We start from the raw sequence: 16,688 nt of genomic DNA, 5'->3' as shown, positions 1-16,688 counted from the left end.
CTTACTGTCGTTAAAATAAACATTTACCAAAATAAATTAAAAATTTGCTACCTATTTCAAATAGATAGATATCTAAAACTATACATTTGTCATACATAATAAACATTACATGTTTAATAAAAGAAATTCAATCGTAGGTAGGTATATACCTACTACGTAGCTTGTAACTATCGTAAAAATTGACAGTGCGGCGCGCGGTGACGTGCGTACGTGAGCGCGTGTGGCAACCAACTGGCTTGCTTTTCTACCGTGAACGGGAGCCGATTCGTAGGTATTAATCCGAGCTCGCGCGGAGAGTTCCATAGGCCTGACGATACGTCCGTTACGAAATTAACACCGATCAATCGCACTCCGTTGCGCTTCGTTGACGTTGGTAGTTAAACAGAGACGAGAAAGAATGAAGACTGCTGCTGCCTGGTTCTATTTTTCCATTAAATAATTTCTTTGTAGTTTTACATGTATTTAAAATCCTATCCTATCCTATCCTATCCTATGTATCCTGTTTTTTTATGTATTTATTTGTATCCTATGTTATTACATGTATTTCTTCCTATCCTATTGTATGTATCCATGTATTTATATCCTGTATCCTTTGTATATAAAGTTAGGTTCCCGTAAACTGTTGAGATCTAGGTGGAGTGACAAGTAAATAATGTACCTATGGAAATGATAGCGTTTCGTTTCGTTTTCTGTCATCGACGATTGTTATCTTGGCTAGGTCCACTGGCTCGCTTTCCTACTTCAGTTGCTTAGGCTGCCTTTCCACCAAAGCGGAGACGAGCGGATATGAGAGAAATCAACCAATAGCATTGGTTGTACTCGGTGTTTGAAAATGCGCGCTTTGTTTCTAGCGCTCACCTGTTTTTTTTTTTTTGAGTTTTACCTACAGTTAATTAAAAACTTATACCTGACAAGAATTAATATACTAGGTACCTAAGTCAACGAATAAAACAATAACAAATACTTGATCTTGTTATTTTGAACGTTTTTAATAATTATGTAAAAGAAACGGGAACAAACTCTGTAAGACAGACAATAGGTACTTACTTTAATTTCGGTAATTATATCCGGTAGGTAATCAACTAATCATATTTAAGTAAATTTACCTATACAAATTACGCATTATGCATTTCTACTTCATAATAACTGTCAAAGAGAAATGACGTCCTTACAAGGTTAATGTATTAGCGCTATGACGTACGAGCGAACATCAGTTGCGAGTGAGAATGAAATAAAATTATCGTTTAAAATTGGTTTTAAGCAATAAATAAACCTAATTGGAAATTACTTACCGATTATATGAGATCCCATTTTTTTTCTTATACTTCCTATAATGGTTTTTGCACCCTTTTACAACGCAATAAGGCATTTTTGTGTTATGCTGCGTGACAACTTTCTACTGCGCAATTCGCCACACGACTGAGCGCCGTGGTGTGATAAATGCAAATATCACACCCATGTAGCGGCCCCCTTTTTAGTGCTCGTTAGCCGCGTCCTTACGAAGTAATATATATGTCCATGGATCTAGGTGGAGTGACAAGTAAATAATGTACCTATGGAAATGATAGCGTTTCGTTTCGTTTTCTGTCATCGACGATTGTTATCTTGGCTAGGTCCACTGGCTCGCTTTCCTACTTCAGTTGCTTAGGCTGCCTTTCCACCAAAGCGGAGACGAGCGGATATGAGAGAAATCAACCAATAGCATTGGTTGTACTCCAGTCCACATATTTTCTTATCCGCTATTTTACAAACACAGAAGTTAAGATATGGGTCTTCGTATGTTGCAATGTTGCCTTGTAGCCAATTTTCCTAGCTTATCGTTATCTGCGTCTATTCCAAGGCCGAATATGGCCGGCGCGAGAAGATATTTACGATAGCGGAGTCTACGGTAAACATTTTAACAAAACCTACGCTACACGTTCAGATATTCTTTTGTTACCGAAATAAAACTGTACGAGTAAGTACATATTATATAGGTAAAAACTCTGTCTGCTTCTCTGTTACCTCTTCAAGCTTAAACTGTTGAACCAATTAAGATGAAATTTGATGTGGATATGGTTTAAGGCTAGGGAAAGGACAAGGGGTAGTTTTTATTAATCATCATCATTCCACGCAAACGAAGTAGCCAGCAGAAGCAAGTAAAAATAATTAATTCGTGTGGTGTGTCTTTTTCTGAGACTGTTCTGTATTGTAAAAAGTTTCCTTAACTTCATGCCCTCCATTACAATTACGCATTTTCCTACTCACCTTAGTAGAGGCTTAGTTGAAAAACTTTAGATTTTAGAAAAGTGTGAACTTACACCAATTATGAAATTATACTAAGCTGTGATGTTCAGTAGCGGTACCCTCCAAATAGCGGTGGAATTTCAAAACGCAACATGTACTTTGTGTATGTGTTGTGTGGCGTACGTTTTGGAAAACGGTGTCGCTGCCTATGCGCGCACGCACCACCCGTGACCGCGCTCCTTGAACCGTGGTGAGCGGCTTCGTACAGTTCGTACTATACCAAACTAATCACAAAATCACGAAACTCTACCATGCTCTACTCACTATTAGTAAAGTTGTGTTGTGTAAATTACACCTACACCGGAACATGCGACAAAACTGAAAACTGTCGTGTCGCTGAAATAATTTTTAGCTTGTAAGATTTTTACTATTGTATGTACATACATATGTTAGTTTGTATGGGCCTTAGTTGCTTGATAATACTTGATATTTAATTTAATTTAATTGCTGTATTGGCTTATACAGCCATGAAAAACGTCGCCTTGCCTGACACTGTTTGTATAGTCTGCAATAGGCCTATTTAAATTACAGGAATAATATAAAAAATACCGCTTCGGGCAAGAGTGACGAGACCGGTCTAATCGCGCTTAACCAACTGATTGACTGATTATTTAAAACGATTGGACAGGTGTTCCAAAAGGTCGCAAGTTCTAGTCTTGTCCGTTGTGGTGAATTTTTCAATTTCTCCTTATGGGTAGCGGGAGCCAGATTTGTACTGATAGTCAACATTTTCATACAGGGTGTCCCAGAATTCGATGTCAAGTCGTAAACGGATGATAGACCAAGTCATAACAGTTATCATAAAAATACAAAAAAAAAACCAACTCATTATGTTCTTTAAAAATTATGGTCACTTTAAAAATTCACTAAAAAATCCACACCATGTAATTATTCAAGATTACACAATAATAAAAAAAAATAGAATAAATTATGGAATTTGTAGTAACAAGAGTTAAAGAACCATTACAGGTTGTGGATTTTTTAGTGAATTTTTAAAGTGACCATAATTTTTAAAAAAACATGAGTTGGATTTTTTTTTGTATTTTTATGATATGACTTGGTCTATCATCCGTTTACGGCTTGACGTCGAATTCTGGGACACCCTGTATAAAATCTGCGCCAGCTTTCAAGAATCAACCTACGAGTACCTACTATTATATATTAAAAAATTAGCAACAAGTAGGTAAACCCTATTATCATTCGCTTGTAGTGTAACTTTTTCTCTCATATCGCCCGTACATGGGGGTTACCCGCATTATTTTTTTACCGTAACAACCCAACTATGCATAAATAAAACTACAATATTTGTCCACAACTTCAATACTAAATAAAGTATAAATATCAATGTCCTTTTGGATTTGTCTGAGTTTGTTCTTGTCTTCTATTTATAAACATAAATTCGAGTTAATTTTCCGTGCCCCTTTTACCGACTGGCTGTCTAATCGAAATCTTTGCACCGATGCCACATCTTGACGAAAATTATATTAGACAACATTATTACAATTACATAGGCTGGGGACCTAGGCAAGATGTCAATCGTTTGCACCGTAGCGAACGAAAATATCTTACTGTGCTCATTTCTTCAATTGAATTTCGAACGAAATTGCTATTTTCCCCGTAACCGCAAACCTCAGTCCTTATTAAAGGTATTAACCGGTTTTCATCATCGTGACACGACACTTCCTTTATTCTTTTCCTTATGGCCGACAATAACTTATTGCAATTATTTCTTAATTTACACGATATTTACGAATAAATGCCCATTTAAAATGGCATTTGAAATAATCTTAACACGAAATTGCACTTATATGTTAATGAAGTATAATAAGTATAGATAGCGTGAGAAATATAGTTACATTACAGCGATAATGCAGACAGAAAAATAACAATTATTATGGTAATTGATATTCTATCACGCAAATAATACTTATATCGAAATATCGAAGCCTGCTGCACGAATCTACAATGGATTTTATTAAGTAGGTACCTACGTGCAAGTACCTATTTTACATAATTACTAAGTACATTAGTTTTATTACCTAATTTAAATCTGTAGGTATAAACTAGGAAAAAATCAACACAATTTATTATGATTGATTACAGAACTGATTATGAACTAGTTAGAAATTTGTTATAACTTTTCTCGGCAGTTGAATGTAGGTACATACTCGAGAAAAAATAAGCAATTTAAATAATACCTACTTTAATTCTTATTTCGTGTAAGGTTCAAGCTCGGCTTTAACTTTAAACACAGTGGCGTAATTCGATATCTAATTATCGATATGTCGAAGGTGACATGTCATTTGACACGATAGCGGTCATTTCTTTTATGTTTTATGTGTAACACTTAATACTTGTTAAGAACAAATTTACTTGGAAAGTCAAGGTATACTCGTATCTGGTTTCTTATTTATAATTTAAATATTCACCTTTCTCTGGCACGGAGCTTTGCTTGGCATCTTGGCACTGAGGTTTGCTTAATATTTAATTAATATTTCTTGTATTGTATAGGTAATAAACGACTACATAGGTATATGACGCCCAGACGGCGCCGTACATTTTGGGATACAGAGCGGCTACCGCGAAAACCGAAATTCGCAAATTGCGGGGATCTTTCTCTTTTACTCCAATGAAGGCGTAATTAGAGTGAACTTCGATTTTCGCGGTTATAGCCCAGACTGCGGCGCCCAGTTTGTCGCTCACGCTGTTCCAAAGAATATGGCTCCTGTACACGATGGGCCAACGCCGGCCACTGCAAGGGACGCATTTATGCGTTAGAGGGAGCAAGTGATATTGCTATCTCATTGTACCCCATGGCTGCGTCCCTTGGAGTGGCCGGCGCTGGCCCATCGTGTAGAGGAGCCAATAGATGAGACCTTTGCTATAACGAATCTGCCAAAAACAAGTTGATTTTGATCAAAACAGGAGCCGAAATATAAACAGGGGTGTCGTGTAAACTTAAAGTAAGTATACAGTGAAAGAACGGTTACATTGTTAAGAGGGAAATTTTACTTTGATTTCATAAAGTTGTTTTATTTATTTTTTAAGATCTTGACTTGTTGGGAAATAATTCTCTAAAACAAGCTAAAGTAACGACATTAGTATTACTTACCTACTGACCACGAGCATTGAGTTATGCGGTCTATAGTTATCTAGTTATAGCCTTCTTATAATTGTGTGCAATTATCTTTTGGTTCCTTACCGCCTGCACAATATAGTTACAAGCAGTACGTTGACTTATAAATATACATATACGTTTTATGGAAGAAAGGATTGAATATTTTTGTTATAGTTTCAAATTCTAATTGTGTAGAACAACGTGATATTGTTTCCCTAAACCTCAGGACAAATCAGATTACTACGTAGCACAATAGTAGGGCATGTTACCAACTTTTCCAAATAACAAATAAAATCATTTGGAGTAAGGTAAGGGTTGCCTGAAAATAAAGATTTTTCATTTATTTGTATGAAAACCAAATGTATTTCATTCTTTGCAACCAGCGGCTGTAGTTTTCGTTATCGCTCACGGATGTGCTCACAGTACTGCTTTTCTATACAAAATCAGTTCCGGAACAGGGAATTCCCAGTTCTTGATATAAAAATTCCCGTGACAAATTCAGTCCCGGAATCTGGAGCATTCCCCATCTAGATAGGACGCAGTAATCAATGCTATAACGACATTCTCGCTAGAGCGCAAATATCACTTTTCCTTGTCATTATCTCGTCGATAACGTGACTGTTAAGTAGGTATGTATATCCGTAAAGTATGGTGTCAAAAAACTGGCTGTAATATTTCTCTTAGCCGCAGGTTCGCCATCCATATAAGAGGTTTAGCCATACATAATGCATTGAGCGGAGTGGCAAGCGATGTATGACGACACACTGGTCACGCTGGCTGCGTGCCTGCATTCAAAGCCTTTATAACTACATTTGTACAGTGTTGATGCTGTATATAATTGTTTAACTTCACATATAGAGTATGGCCATAGGTTTACAAAGGCGCAGTATTAATTTTATCATCACGCCATCAATGCCATCGCCGGAAAAATAGTGGCATTGGGTAACTTGGGTAGATTTTGAAAATCAGATTCTGTCGTCATGTCGGTGGATTATTTAAATACTTTTTGTTATATTGGTCAATTTACTCATACTTAAATACGAGTTACGAAAGGTCTTTGGATCTTAAAGTTAATGATCGCTGAAGCTAGCCTTCCCCCTCCCTTTCCAGGGGACGTTTGAATCAGCTTGACAATCGTGCTAAGCTGGCGGCTTAGCCAAGATGCCGATCGCTTACGCTCCGTAGCGATCGAAACGCAACTGTCACTGTCGCACTAATATGGAAGAGTGATTGAGAGACATAAAGCTTTTCGTTGTCGAAGCGATAGCGATTGTAACCTTGGCTAGGCCGGCTGTTTCGCCTGAGACAAAACGACTATTTTATGCCACTATAAGGGCTAATTTAGACGGCGCGCGAACTCGCATGCAATTTTAGTTACATTGCAGACTGTGGATTACGTCCAATTCAACCGACCAATCAAAACCCGCAATGGTATGAAACTCGCATGCGAGTTCTCGTATCGTCTAAATTAGCCCTAAGCCACAAAACAGATAAGTACAGAAGTCAATCACATGTATGTACTTTACTTTTCATACCTACGCTCGGCGGTCGCTCTAGGGTTGCGATTGTTGCGAACTATGACTTATGCACAAACAGCACAAAAAACTATCGTGGTAGTGGCACTCGTATCCATCGTATCGTATCTCGTATCTAGTTGTTTAATTTATTGTTGAGGATGAAACGGGAAGAATGGAAATATCAATTAATAATAACATTAATAACTCAAATAGGTATTTTCATTTTAATGTCATTGTTATATTACAAATTTGCCACAGAAAATATCTTGCGATGATTTCGAGATTTTTTTTTTATTTTTTTTTATTATGAATGGGCTTACTCATGGCTCATGTCAGATTGGCGAAATGCACGATTATTATATTTTATTAAACTGTAATAATTCGCATTATCATGTACAATGTAATAAATTCGCATACGCATTCTCTCTGAAACCACTGGTACCTTAAAAAACGACAATTCACCGGTTAATGTTGAATTTAAACAACCGTCCACTGTACAGTTATAATAACTTTTTGGTTTGTTTCTCCATTATTGCACAAAAAAGTTCAGAGACGCGTGTCTCAAGCGGATGGCACTCGCGCTCGCACTGGTCCCAACTGGTCCGAGATATCGTGTCCGTGAGCGGTGTCTATGTGTGCGTTGCTCGAGCGCGCTTTGTATGTTGATTGATTTCTGTACCTATCTCTTTTGTGCCTAAGCCCAATTCAAAACGTGATTAGACCCAACATTCAACAACCCAAGTTAGGTTTCTGGCAATCGTACCTACTCTTTTTAAATTTGATTGAGAAATAATACACCTAAAACAATATGGTTATAAATAAAACTCTCTAGTTCTTATAAAATAATATACACGACCCTGATCGCTAATTATACCTAGCATACTCGTAGGTTATTATGCTTATGCTCTGCACGTTTGTGAATTATAGTAATGACATCATACTATAATGGAAATCACTACGATGATGTATCTACAGAATACGGTTTTAATTAAATTATTATTTCGTTATGTAGTTATTGCAATTACCAGTGTTTTCGCGTTCAAAATCTTGTATTGTTGAAGATTTCTTCATTTTAAATCTGGTCCCAAATTAAGTAAAGGTCGAACTATGTACAATTGTACAGTAAGCGACGAATAACGAAAATAAGGCAGTTGGTGCCTATTGAGGCCTAGGCTTGTCCGATGTATTAATTGCTCGATTAATGTGTTAAACGATTAGTAATTTTCATGCTGGTTGTATCAATTAATAAGCAGCAATTAAATGTACACTTTTGAATTCTATGGTAATAAAAAGATTAAAATCTGATGCAACGAACTAAATATATTTAGACAAGGAAAAACACTTCATTCATATTGATGTTGTTTGTTGCAGATCCCCATCGACAGAAATGGCAAGCTGCGCATCCGAGGCATCTACTCCATGAAGAGTATTGATGTCATCAATCCCTCCAAGGACAAACAAGCCGACACAGCAGACAAGGCGAAAAACATCGATGCGGGGACTAAAGCGGACAACAAAGAACTATTCTGTAGTAACTACCTGAACCTAGTTCCAAAAATGAGCTTGAGCTTAGATAAAGGACTGGAGAAAAACCCCCGAATATTAGATTTAAGGGAAAAGTTGAACGAAATAACTAAAAAGCAGGACAGAAACGTGGACAAAGAAACTAAAGGACTGATTAATGGTATCACCCAACTAGTTGATGAAAAGGAACAAGACGAATCTGGCCCTTACAGCCTCTTGTTCGATCTTCAACCATCCACGTTCAAAGAAAGTATTGAAAAAGATCTGCTGCATACGCAAAGCTTAAAGAACTCGACTGTTTCTATTAACAAAAGTGCCGAAAGGCTTCCTAACGTTATAAATTTCGACGAAAAACCGATGAGAGAATTCGAATACTCATGCGAAAATCAAATTACCTTCCCCGTTACGAAAACGTTTAATACTCACTCAAGGTCTGACCTCTGTCTGCAACTCAAATCGCAGATAAACCCTCGAATATATGATACGAATTTGAGCCCCAATGATAATTCACTTAATAGGACTAATGAAGAAAACTCACTCGATGATAGTTTGGGAATCCTAACTCCAGATCAGATGGACGATATTTGCTACCTAGAAAATGCCTTTTCTCCAACTGTGGAAGGACTTCCGATATTCTGTGATAACAATGAAAGTAAAGTATCGCCTGATTGTAGTGATACTCCATCAACTGATAAGACTGACAGCAATTCAGCAGTTTCGACGATACAAAATGATGAGTTTGAAAGAAATGACTGCACTGCTCCCATATCAAGAAACATAGAGTCGGTAAAATCCGAGAAATTATCGAAATCTTGTGATAATTTATCTGCTCAAAACACTAACTGCTTAACGACTAAAGTCAATTACTCAGTGACAAGCATGGTTAAAGAAAGTAAAACGGAACAAACAGACACTGCCAAAGACGAGTTAACCCCAAATGTGATAGATGACGAGTTCATGCCTTCTATTCACAGCAGTATTTTAGAGCCAGTCAGTTCCATAGCTGAGACAACAGTAAATCTTGAACTACCATTAGACTGTAAACTTGAAAACCGTTTGGTAGTTCAAAGGATAGAACAAACTCCGTCACCTGAAGATTTGCCTCTAGACAACTCTGACATTAACGGCGAAATTAGTTATAACTCCCAATTCTCCAACTCAACATTGCATGATTCACAGACGTATTCTGACAACAAAAATGACTACCAGAAATCGATGGAAACATCTAAAGTCTCGAATAGCTTTATTACCAGTATAACTAGTATAACGAGCTTGGACGGTTATCAAGGCGACGGGGAAATGTCGAGGCCAGTCAGCAGAACTGCTGACCATTCAATAGAACCCCGTGAAGATGTCATAGAAATGGAATGGCAAAATGTTCCTGTCACGAGGCGGCCAGATCCTATGACCGATTCAGACTTCTTCACTGAAAGTGACGCAGATGGCCTCGATGATCACATGCACCGGGGAGATAGAAAGGCACAAGTGATTGACGGAGCTTTATATGGTGGGAAAAATAGCAACGGCAACCCGCCTCTGATGGTGAACAGGAATGATGATTCATGCATGGAATCAAGTGGTGTTTACACAGATTTCGAGAATCATCGTCAGTCACCTGTGTTTTTAAATGTCATCGACGACATGTCTCCTGAGGGCTCGACACCATCAACACAATCTGAATTGAGTCAAAAGAACATTAATTCAGGAGAAAGCAATACTTATTGCACTCCTAAGGAGTGTACGAACGAAGACTCGTTTAAAAACCCGACTGTAGAGGAAGATAAGACTCCTAAGAACTCTAGCAAGCGTAATTCTCTGAACAGTGAGAAAGATGTTAGATCGAACGCTAAAAGCAAGGACGAAAAGAGGTGCTTTACACTTAAAAAGTACAAAATGCCTAAACGTGATGTGCCAAGCAAATTAAAAACAATGTTAGCCAATCGGAATACGGACGCCGATAACAGTGTCCAAAGTAGCCCGAAGACTGTGAAAAAGATGGATCGACGAGAAAGCCTAACCAAGAAGAATTCTTTGGACATAAAGACGGATTACAAGATGAAATCTTTCAAAGACATCAAGTCGAAGGTGGACTGTTCTTTCTCCTTGCAAAGATCTCAAACTGCTTGCAGTGTTAGTAGGATGTTGAGCTCCAAGTCTACAAACACGAACATTAAGCCAAAGAGGTAATTATTATTTAATATTCTTTAATAGTTTTATTACCTATTATATTTGTATCCATCTGACTGCGCTGCTTATAGTTAAATATGTATTTGTATGTTCCTCCATATAATAAATAAATATATGACACAATAATTTAATGCCGTAATAGGAAACTAATCTTTACGCTAATGTTCACATAAGCATTAACTAAGTAGGTACGTAAACTGATATATCTGCCTTACCTTGCTATGTGATCATGTTTTTCATATTTAAGATTACATTAAATACGAAACTAAACAGTTCATTCGATTCAGAGACGTAATTCGTTATACATAAGACTTAAATTAGGTTTAAATGAGGTACAATTAATGCGTTTGTTTTTATAGTGTTTCAAGTATTGTGTTGCAATCAAACTCAAATGTTTTAGTCGTCAAAGCAAACTTGCTGCTGATGGGTATCAATTGGCTTCATGCATGAAGTTTAAATTTCAATCAAATATTTATTATTCGGATGATTGTTACTATTATATCATGTTACAAATGCATTTCCGTTATTAAATTATCATTTAATTGTTTAAAATAATAAATAAAAAGTACAAAAATTTGCCCGCGAAAAGCTAGTGAACGAAACGCAACGCCATTGGTCGAAACGTCACGTGACGTCACTCGTTGAGTTTAGTGTCATTTTATTTACGCATTAAGCAATTTAAGCATGTGACCCCATATTAGATCCCATACACTGCATGTGATATTTCTGAAAACATGAATAATAAAGATATCTTTTATTTATAATTTTTATAACCATGAAACTTTGTAAGTGTCTGAACGGTTAGTGCTGTCATCTAACATGTCATTGTCATGCGCACGGGATACTCAAAGCGCGCCATTTCAATTTTATCAATGCAAAATATCCAAACAACAAAGCGGTGGAAATTTAAGTGAAATAGAAAATATAAGTATTTATCAAAGAAAACGACGCCACCGAGACGATGACGGACAGCGGGTTTGTCAAAGCGCAATCGGACAATCTACCACACATAGATGCTTTCATGATGTCTGCATATTTCGCCAACAATAAAAATTTCGTTTCCGCTGAGATGAAAGGAAAGAAAGCTGAAATGTAAATATAATAATATAATGAATTTTACTGTGTGTGTGTGTGTGTGTAAAGCTTAAAGTGATAGCAAATGTATAGTTACCATAATAAATAACCTATAAACTGTGTATGTATATTTTGCTTTGAAAACGCAAAGGACGAGTAACGTTTTATGAGCATGTATGTATCAACATTGTTGTAATTTTACAACAATGAAAAGTAGTTTGGGGTTTAGTTTTCCTCTTTTCATAAGTTTACACCATCGCATCGTTTGCGTACTTTCGCATCTCTTGCCACATCAAGAAATGTTTTCTCGGGTGCATTCATGGTAGTGTTTCTACACATTGGTACTAAACAATACCAATTAGAAGTATAAAATGTTTTTTTAGGTTCTTCCATGTTATTAACAACAATACAACGAATAAACACAGAAAGAGCGGAGTTGTTTGCATAAGTTTCATAGAACAGTAAATAATAACAAACGTCAGTTAGTTCACGAGTCCAACGCGTGACGTCATCGCGTCATCGAGAATTCGCGCCAAAAATTATGAGCGTTTCAACCGCTCAAAATTTTTCAACATTTTAAATATTTTTTAATAAAATAATGGGAAACTTTATAAAATAATTTTTATATTTTCCGGTGTTCAAACGATGTAAATAATGATTTGAAAAATTAAAATAAAATCACGCATGTAGCTAATTCAACGCTTTTTCAACCAGTTATTGAAATTTAAACTTTGTTCAATTGAAATAAGTTTAACTTTTAAACAATTAAGTTTGAGTGGATTTTATACCATAAAATAGTGTGTATAGCTATATTGATAAGCCTTAAACTTTAAAGTGTTCTTGAAACCTTTAAATAAACACTTTTCTTAAATGTGTTATGTGAATTACTTAAGGTGGATTTGTAGCATTTTGATTAGATTCTTTATGCAGCAAACTTTACAATAATTACTATGTATACTTAATTATCACTTTTTAAAACGATTACATAATAGTTCATTGAAAGTATGTAAATCAATTCATAAATACTAGAAGTCGATCAGTATAGGGCTAGCACAGAACGGGCCCGACAGTATCTCGCCCGGGAGATAGACCACCCGTCCTTTTCTAATTAATTAGTACCAAGTAGGTAGTCTATCTCGCGGCGAGATACTGTCTCGCCCACCCCTGCTGTGTTAGCCCTACGAGACATATTAACCTTAAAAATTGTAGACAAGTGATACTACACAACATAGCGTTCAAGATCATGGTAAGGTTGAACCTCGATTGAAACCTTGTTCCACAAGATCACACCTTATGTGGCGATTTTCCTCTACAGTAAATTATATTGACTTTATTTATTGCAGACCAATCAGACATTTAGAACAATCTATCACATCTGTTAGCAATGAATGCTTGGATTGAAAACAAACACTACCTACTTAAAGGCCCCTGTACCTATTGGGCCGCCGTGGGCCAGTCTGTGGGACGCATTTATGCGTTATAGGAAGCAAGTGATATTGCTATCTCATTCTACTGCATGGCTGCGTCCCTTGGACTGGCCTGCGTTGGCCCAATATGTAACAGGGGCCATAAGATTCACACGAAATACATCATAACACAACTAACTAGACCATTAATTTTTCACAGCCGCCACATGCGTATGCGCATGGAAGTCGGCTCGGCCGCCGGCAGCGGCAAGAGCAGCCTCCACAGCTCGCAGAGCGACCTCAGCGCCAGCACGCCGCTGGGGAAGCACCCGGCCAGCCGCTTCCCTCTGCTCAGTGAGTACTATTCAACATTATCACACAACGTGCACACTAGCGACACTGCTAAATTAAATAATCGTGATTATTGAAATTTAACGATAGGTGTCTAAAACAGGGGGCAGCTACGTACTGTATTATGTATTTAAGTACCTTTTGAATACATCAAACTAGTTTTTATGTTGCTGAATTCGTAAATATATGCGTCCAAAGTTAAAACGGCCTTTTTGTTTTGAGTTCATAGATCGACGAATCCTGCAACGGCTGCAACATAAAAACTAGTTCGATGTATTCAAAAGGTACTTAAATACATAATACGTAGCGGCCCCCTTTTTTTAAATATCTTTCGTTAAATTTAAACAATCACGATTATTTAGCAGTGGCGCTAGTGTGCACGTTGATGGGCTCTTAACCTACAGCCCAATATCAACCTTCGTGCATTCCCCTAATGGCTCCATTTATGCGTTAGAGGGAGCAAGTGATATTGCTATCTCATTCTACCGCATGGCTGCGTCCCTTGGAGTGGCTGGCGTTGGCCCATCGTGTAGAGGAGCCATAAGGTTCACGATGATGACGCGCCGCGCACGATAGGCGTGTTCGAAGGGTTAATAGGGATATTTAACATCAAAAACATCAAAACATCAAAACATCAACATTTATTCAGCAAATAGGCCACAAGGGCACTTTTACACGTCAACATTGAATTTACATAAAAGCAAAAATAATAACATCAACAATTTTATAAAATAAAACTAACAATTCAATCTAACGTATTACAATTACTAAGAGATGTATATGGTCTCTTAATGTCGAATTACATACAAAATACAGATAAAAAAACACACACAAAAAAAATCTATAATATTTAGAGGTGTAAATGTCTCTAGGTGTCAGAACTATAAGATTATATAGTTTATCAAGTTATCCTTAGAGATGTATAAGGTCTCCAAGAGTCAATATCCTGTATAATTAATACATTCATTAAAAGAAAAGAAACATACGAGAACAGAATGAGGCGTCTCACTGTAATTAATTAATAAAAGTTACTAAGTATAATAGCTCGTGTTAGCTTAACAGACCAGTCTCCACAAACAGCACCCGTTCACGAGTATGACGCGTATCTCAGCCATCGCCTCCCTCAACCTTCATTCGGAACTGGGGGCCGATTTTTTAATTTCGATCACTCGATTTCGTCACTCGAAAATCGGTGGAAAACGGAGAAATGCTAATTTTTGAAATGCGAGCGATCGAAATTTGGAATCTAGTGGTATTGACCACTCGATTTCAATTCTATTAGTAGAATTTAAACGCCTAGTAGCGGAGATATCATTTAACGAAATACACGAAATCGAGTGATCGAATTTCAAAAATCGGCCCCCTGTTCGAAACATTCACATGTTCTATATGCATGCAATTTTATCACAAAACGAAATTTCAACCTACAATCTTCACTAAATTCCCGTTTGTTCAAATAGAACACGCTGGAAACAAACTAGCGGAATGTTCCTGTATGACAATTTTATTATTGCCACGGTCATTAGCTATACTTATGCTTAGAATATACTAAGAATCTATATGAGCTGATTCCGCTTTTTGCTCAGTATTAGTAGTACGTTTAGACGCTCAATTTTAATACCTATTACTAAATATCTCGTGTGAACATTCTAAAGCGCCTGCGGTTTTATTTCTCTCGCGAGGTGCTCCGGAGAAACAACTATTCATAGGCACTTAAGTTATGTGAGAACGTTGATGCAAGTACGAAGTACGATCATTACGATGTATTTTAAGTCAAATAAATCGCGATATACTTTTCTTTAACTTTTTAACCCCCGGCGTATAAAAGGGGTAGTTTACCGTGTGTTTTAAAAATCTACAAGTGTGGGAATCATAATAGCTCTGAAACGAAAACCATTTTTAAGTGCAGTTTTCGTTAAAAAAAATGTGATATAGGTACTTACGATGGTTCTTGGATAGGTTTTAATTCACTAGATGGCGCTTTTCAAGTTTTGTTGGTGGTTTTTAAAAGTAAAAAGAGTTACTTTACTTCTGCCAGTCTGTAGCTGAATCTCGTTTAGTAAAGTTCAAGTGAAGGTAGATTCCGTCTAAGGGCGCGGGCACACTGGTGATTTGGGATCAACTCGCTCGCAAATCGCCAGTGCGCCCGCGGCCTAGTAGTGCCATTATCTCACGATACAAGTATAATTAACCAAGTTTGACCTTACGATCGCAAGGCAAGGTGCATTTCACGCTTAGGTCATCCGTCGTCAATCTACTGTTGAAAGTCAAAAAGTCATAAATCTCTGTTAAACTTAAAATCGTAGGTAGTCAAAAGAATTTTTGGTAAACTAGCAGCACCTAAGTAAATACGAAGGTCAAACAAATTCTTTCTTGTCAGCTCATACACAGTCGTTCTTTTCTGTATTTTTGTACGTTTCGCGAATTTTCATCCGCAGAATGTATACTTTGCACTAGCTAATAGATATACTATACGGAAATAATTTGCAGAAATCTATAGGAATAACGATGTTGGCTATGATTGCCTGTGTAATCAACTAAAGTTTGTAAAGTACGAAGTTAAATGAACGTAGAAACGAAACGTGATTATTGAATGTAAGTAGGAAATTAAATTGCCTGCTGCTTTTTTAGTAGCAATGTGCTTTGAAGAATGTTGCTAACGCATATTCAACAGGCGTTCAGCTGTAGGAGTTGAATCGTGGCAGTATGTCTATTAGGGTTCCGTACCCAAAGGGTAAAACGGGACCCTATAACTAAGACTTCGCTGTCCGTCCGTCTGTCCGTCCGTCTGTCTGTCTGTCACCAGGCTGTATTTCACGAACCGTGATAGCTAGACAGTTGAAATTTTCACAGATGATGTATTTCTGTTGCCGCTATAACAACAAATACTAAAAATAGAATAAAATAAAGATTTAAGTGGGGCTCCCATACAGCAAACGTGATTTTTGACCAAAGTTAAGCAACGTCGGGCGTGGTCAGTACTTGGATGGGTGACCGTTTTCTTTTTGCATATTTTCCGTTTTTTTTTGCTTTATGGTACGGAACCCTTCGTGCGCGAGTCCGACTCGCACTTGCCCGATTTTCATTACTTACATCACTACTTTCAATAATATGTAAACAGTAATAGGGAATATTACGCAAAACTCTGCGTAGAGGGCGTCACTTGCTCAATCATAAGTTACTCTATGGTTTACTAAAATAAGTAGTGCTGCACTCTGGCGGCAG

General features: G+C 37.2%; 1 protein-coding gene across 1 annotated transcript in view; it reads left to right on the top strand.

Annotated features, from left to right (window-relative positions):
* The window catches only part of LOC134680027 (microtubule-associated protein futsch), a 151,399-nt gene that overhangs the window by 24,448 nt on the left and 110,263 nt on the right, over window positions 1–16,688 (top strand). The window contains exons 2-3 of the mRNA XM_063539009.1: window positions 8,293–10,628; window positions 13,333–13,466. Coding sequence (XP_063395079.1) covers window positions 8,293–10,628; window positions 13,333–13,466 — 2,470 coding nt within the window. The remainder of the gene's footprint in view (window positions 1–8,292; window positions 10,629–13,332; window positions 13,467–16,688) is intronic.

This window comes from Cydia fagiglandana, chromosome 1 (assembly GCF_963556715.1).
Source record: "Cydia fagiglandana chromosome 1, ilCydFagi1.1, whole genome shotgun sequence".
Classification (NCBI taxonomy): Eukaryota; Metazoa; Arthropoda; class Insecta; order Lepidoptera; family Tortricidae; genus Cydia; species Cydia fagiglandana.
Note: the sequence above shows the minus strand (reverse complement) of the source record. Positions and strands in the feature narration are given on the sequence as shown.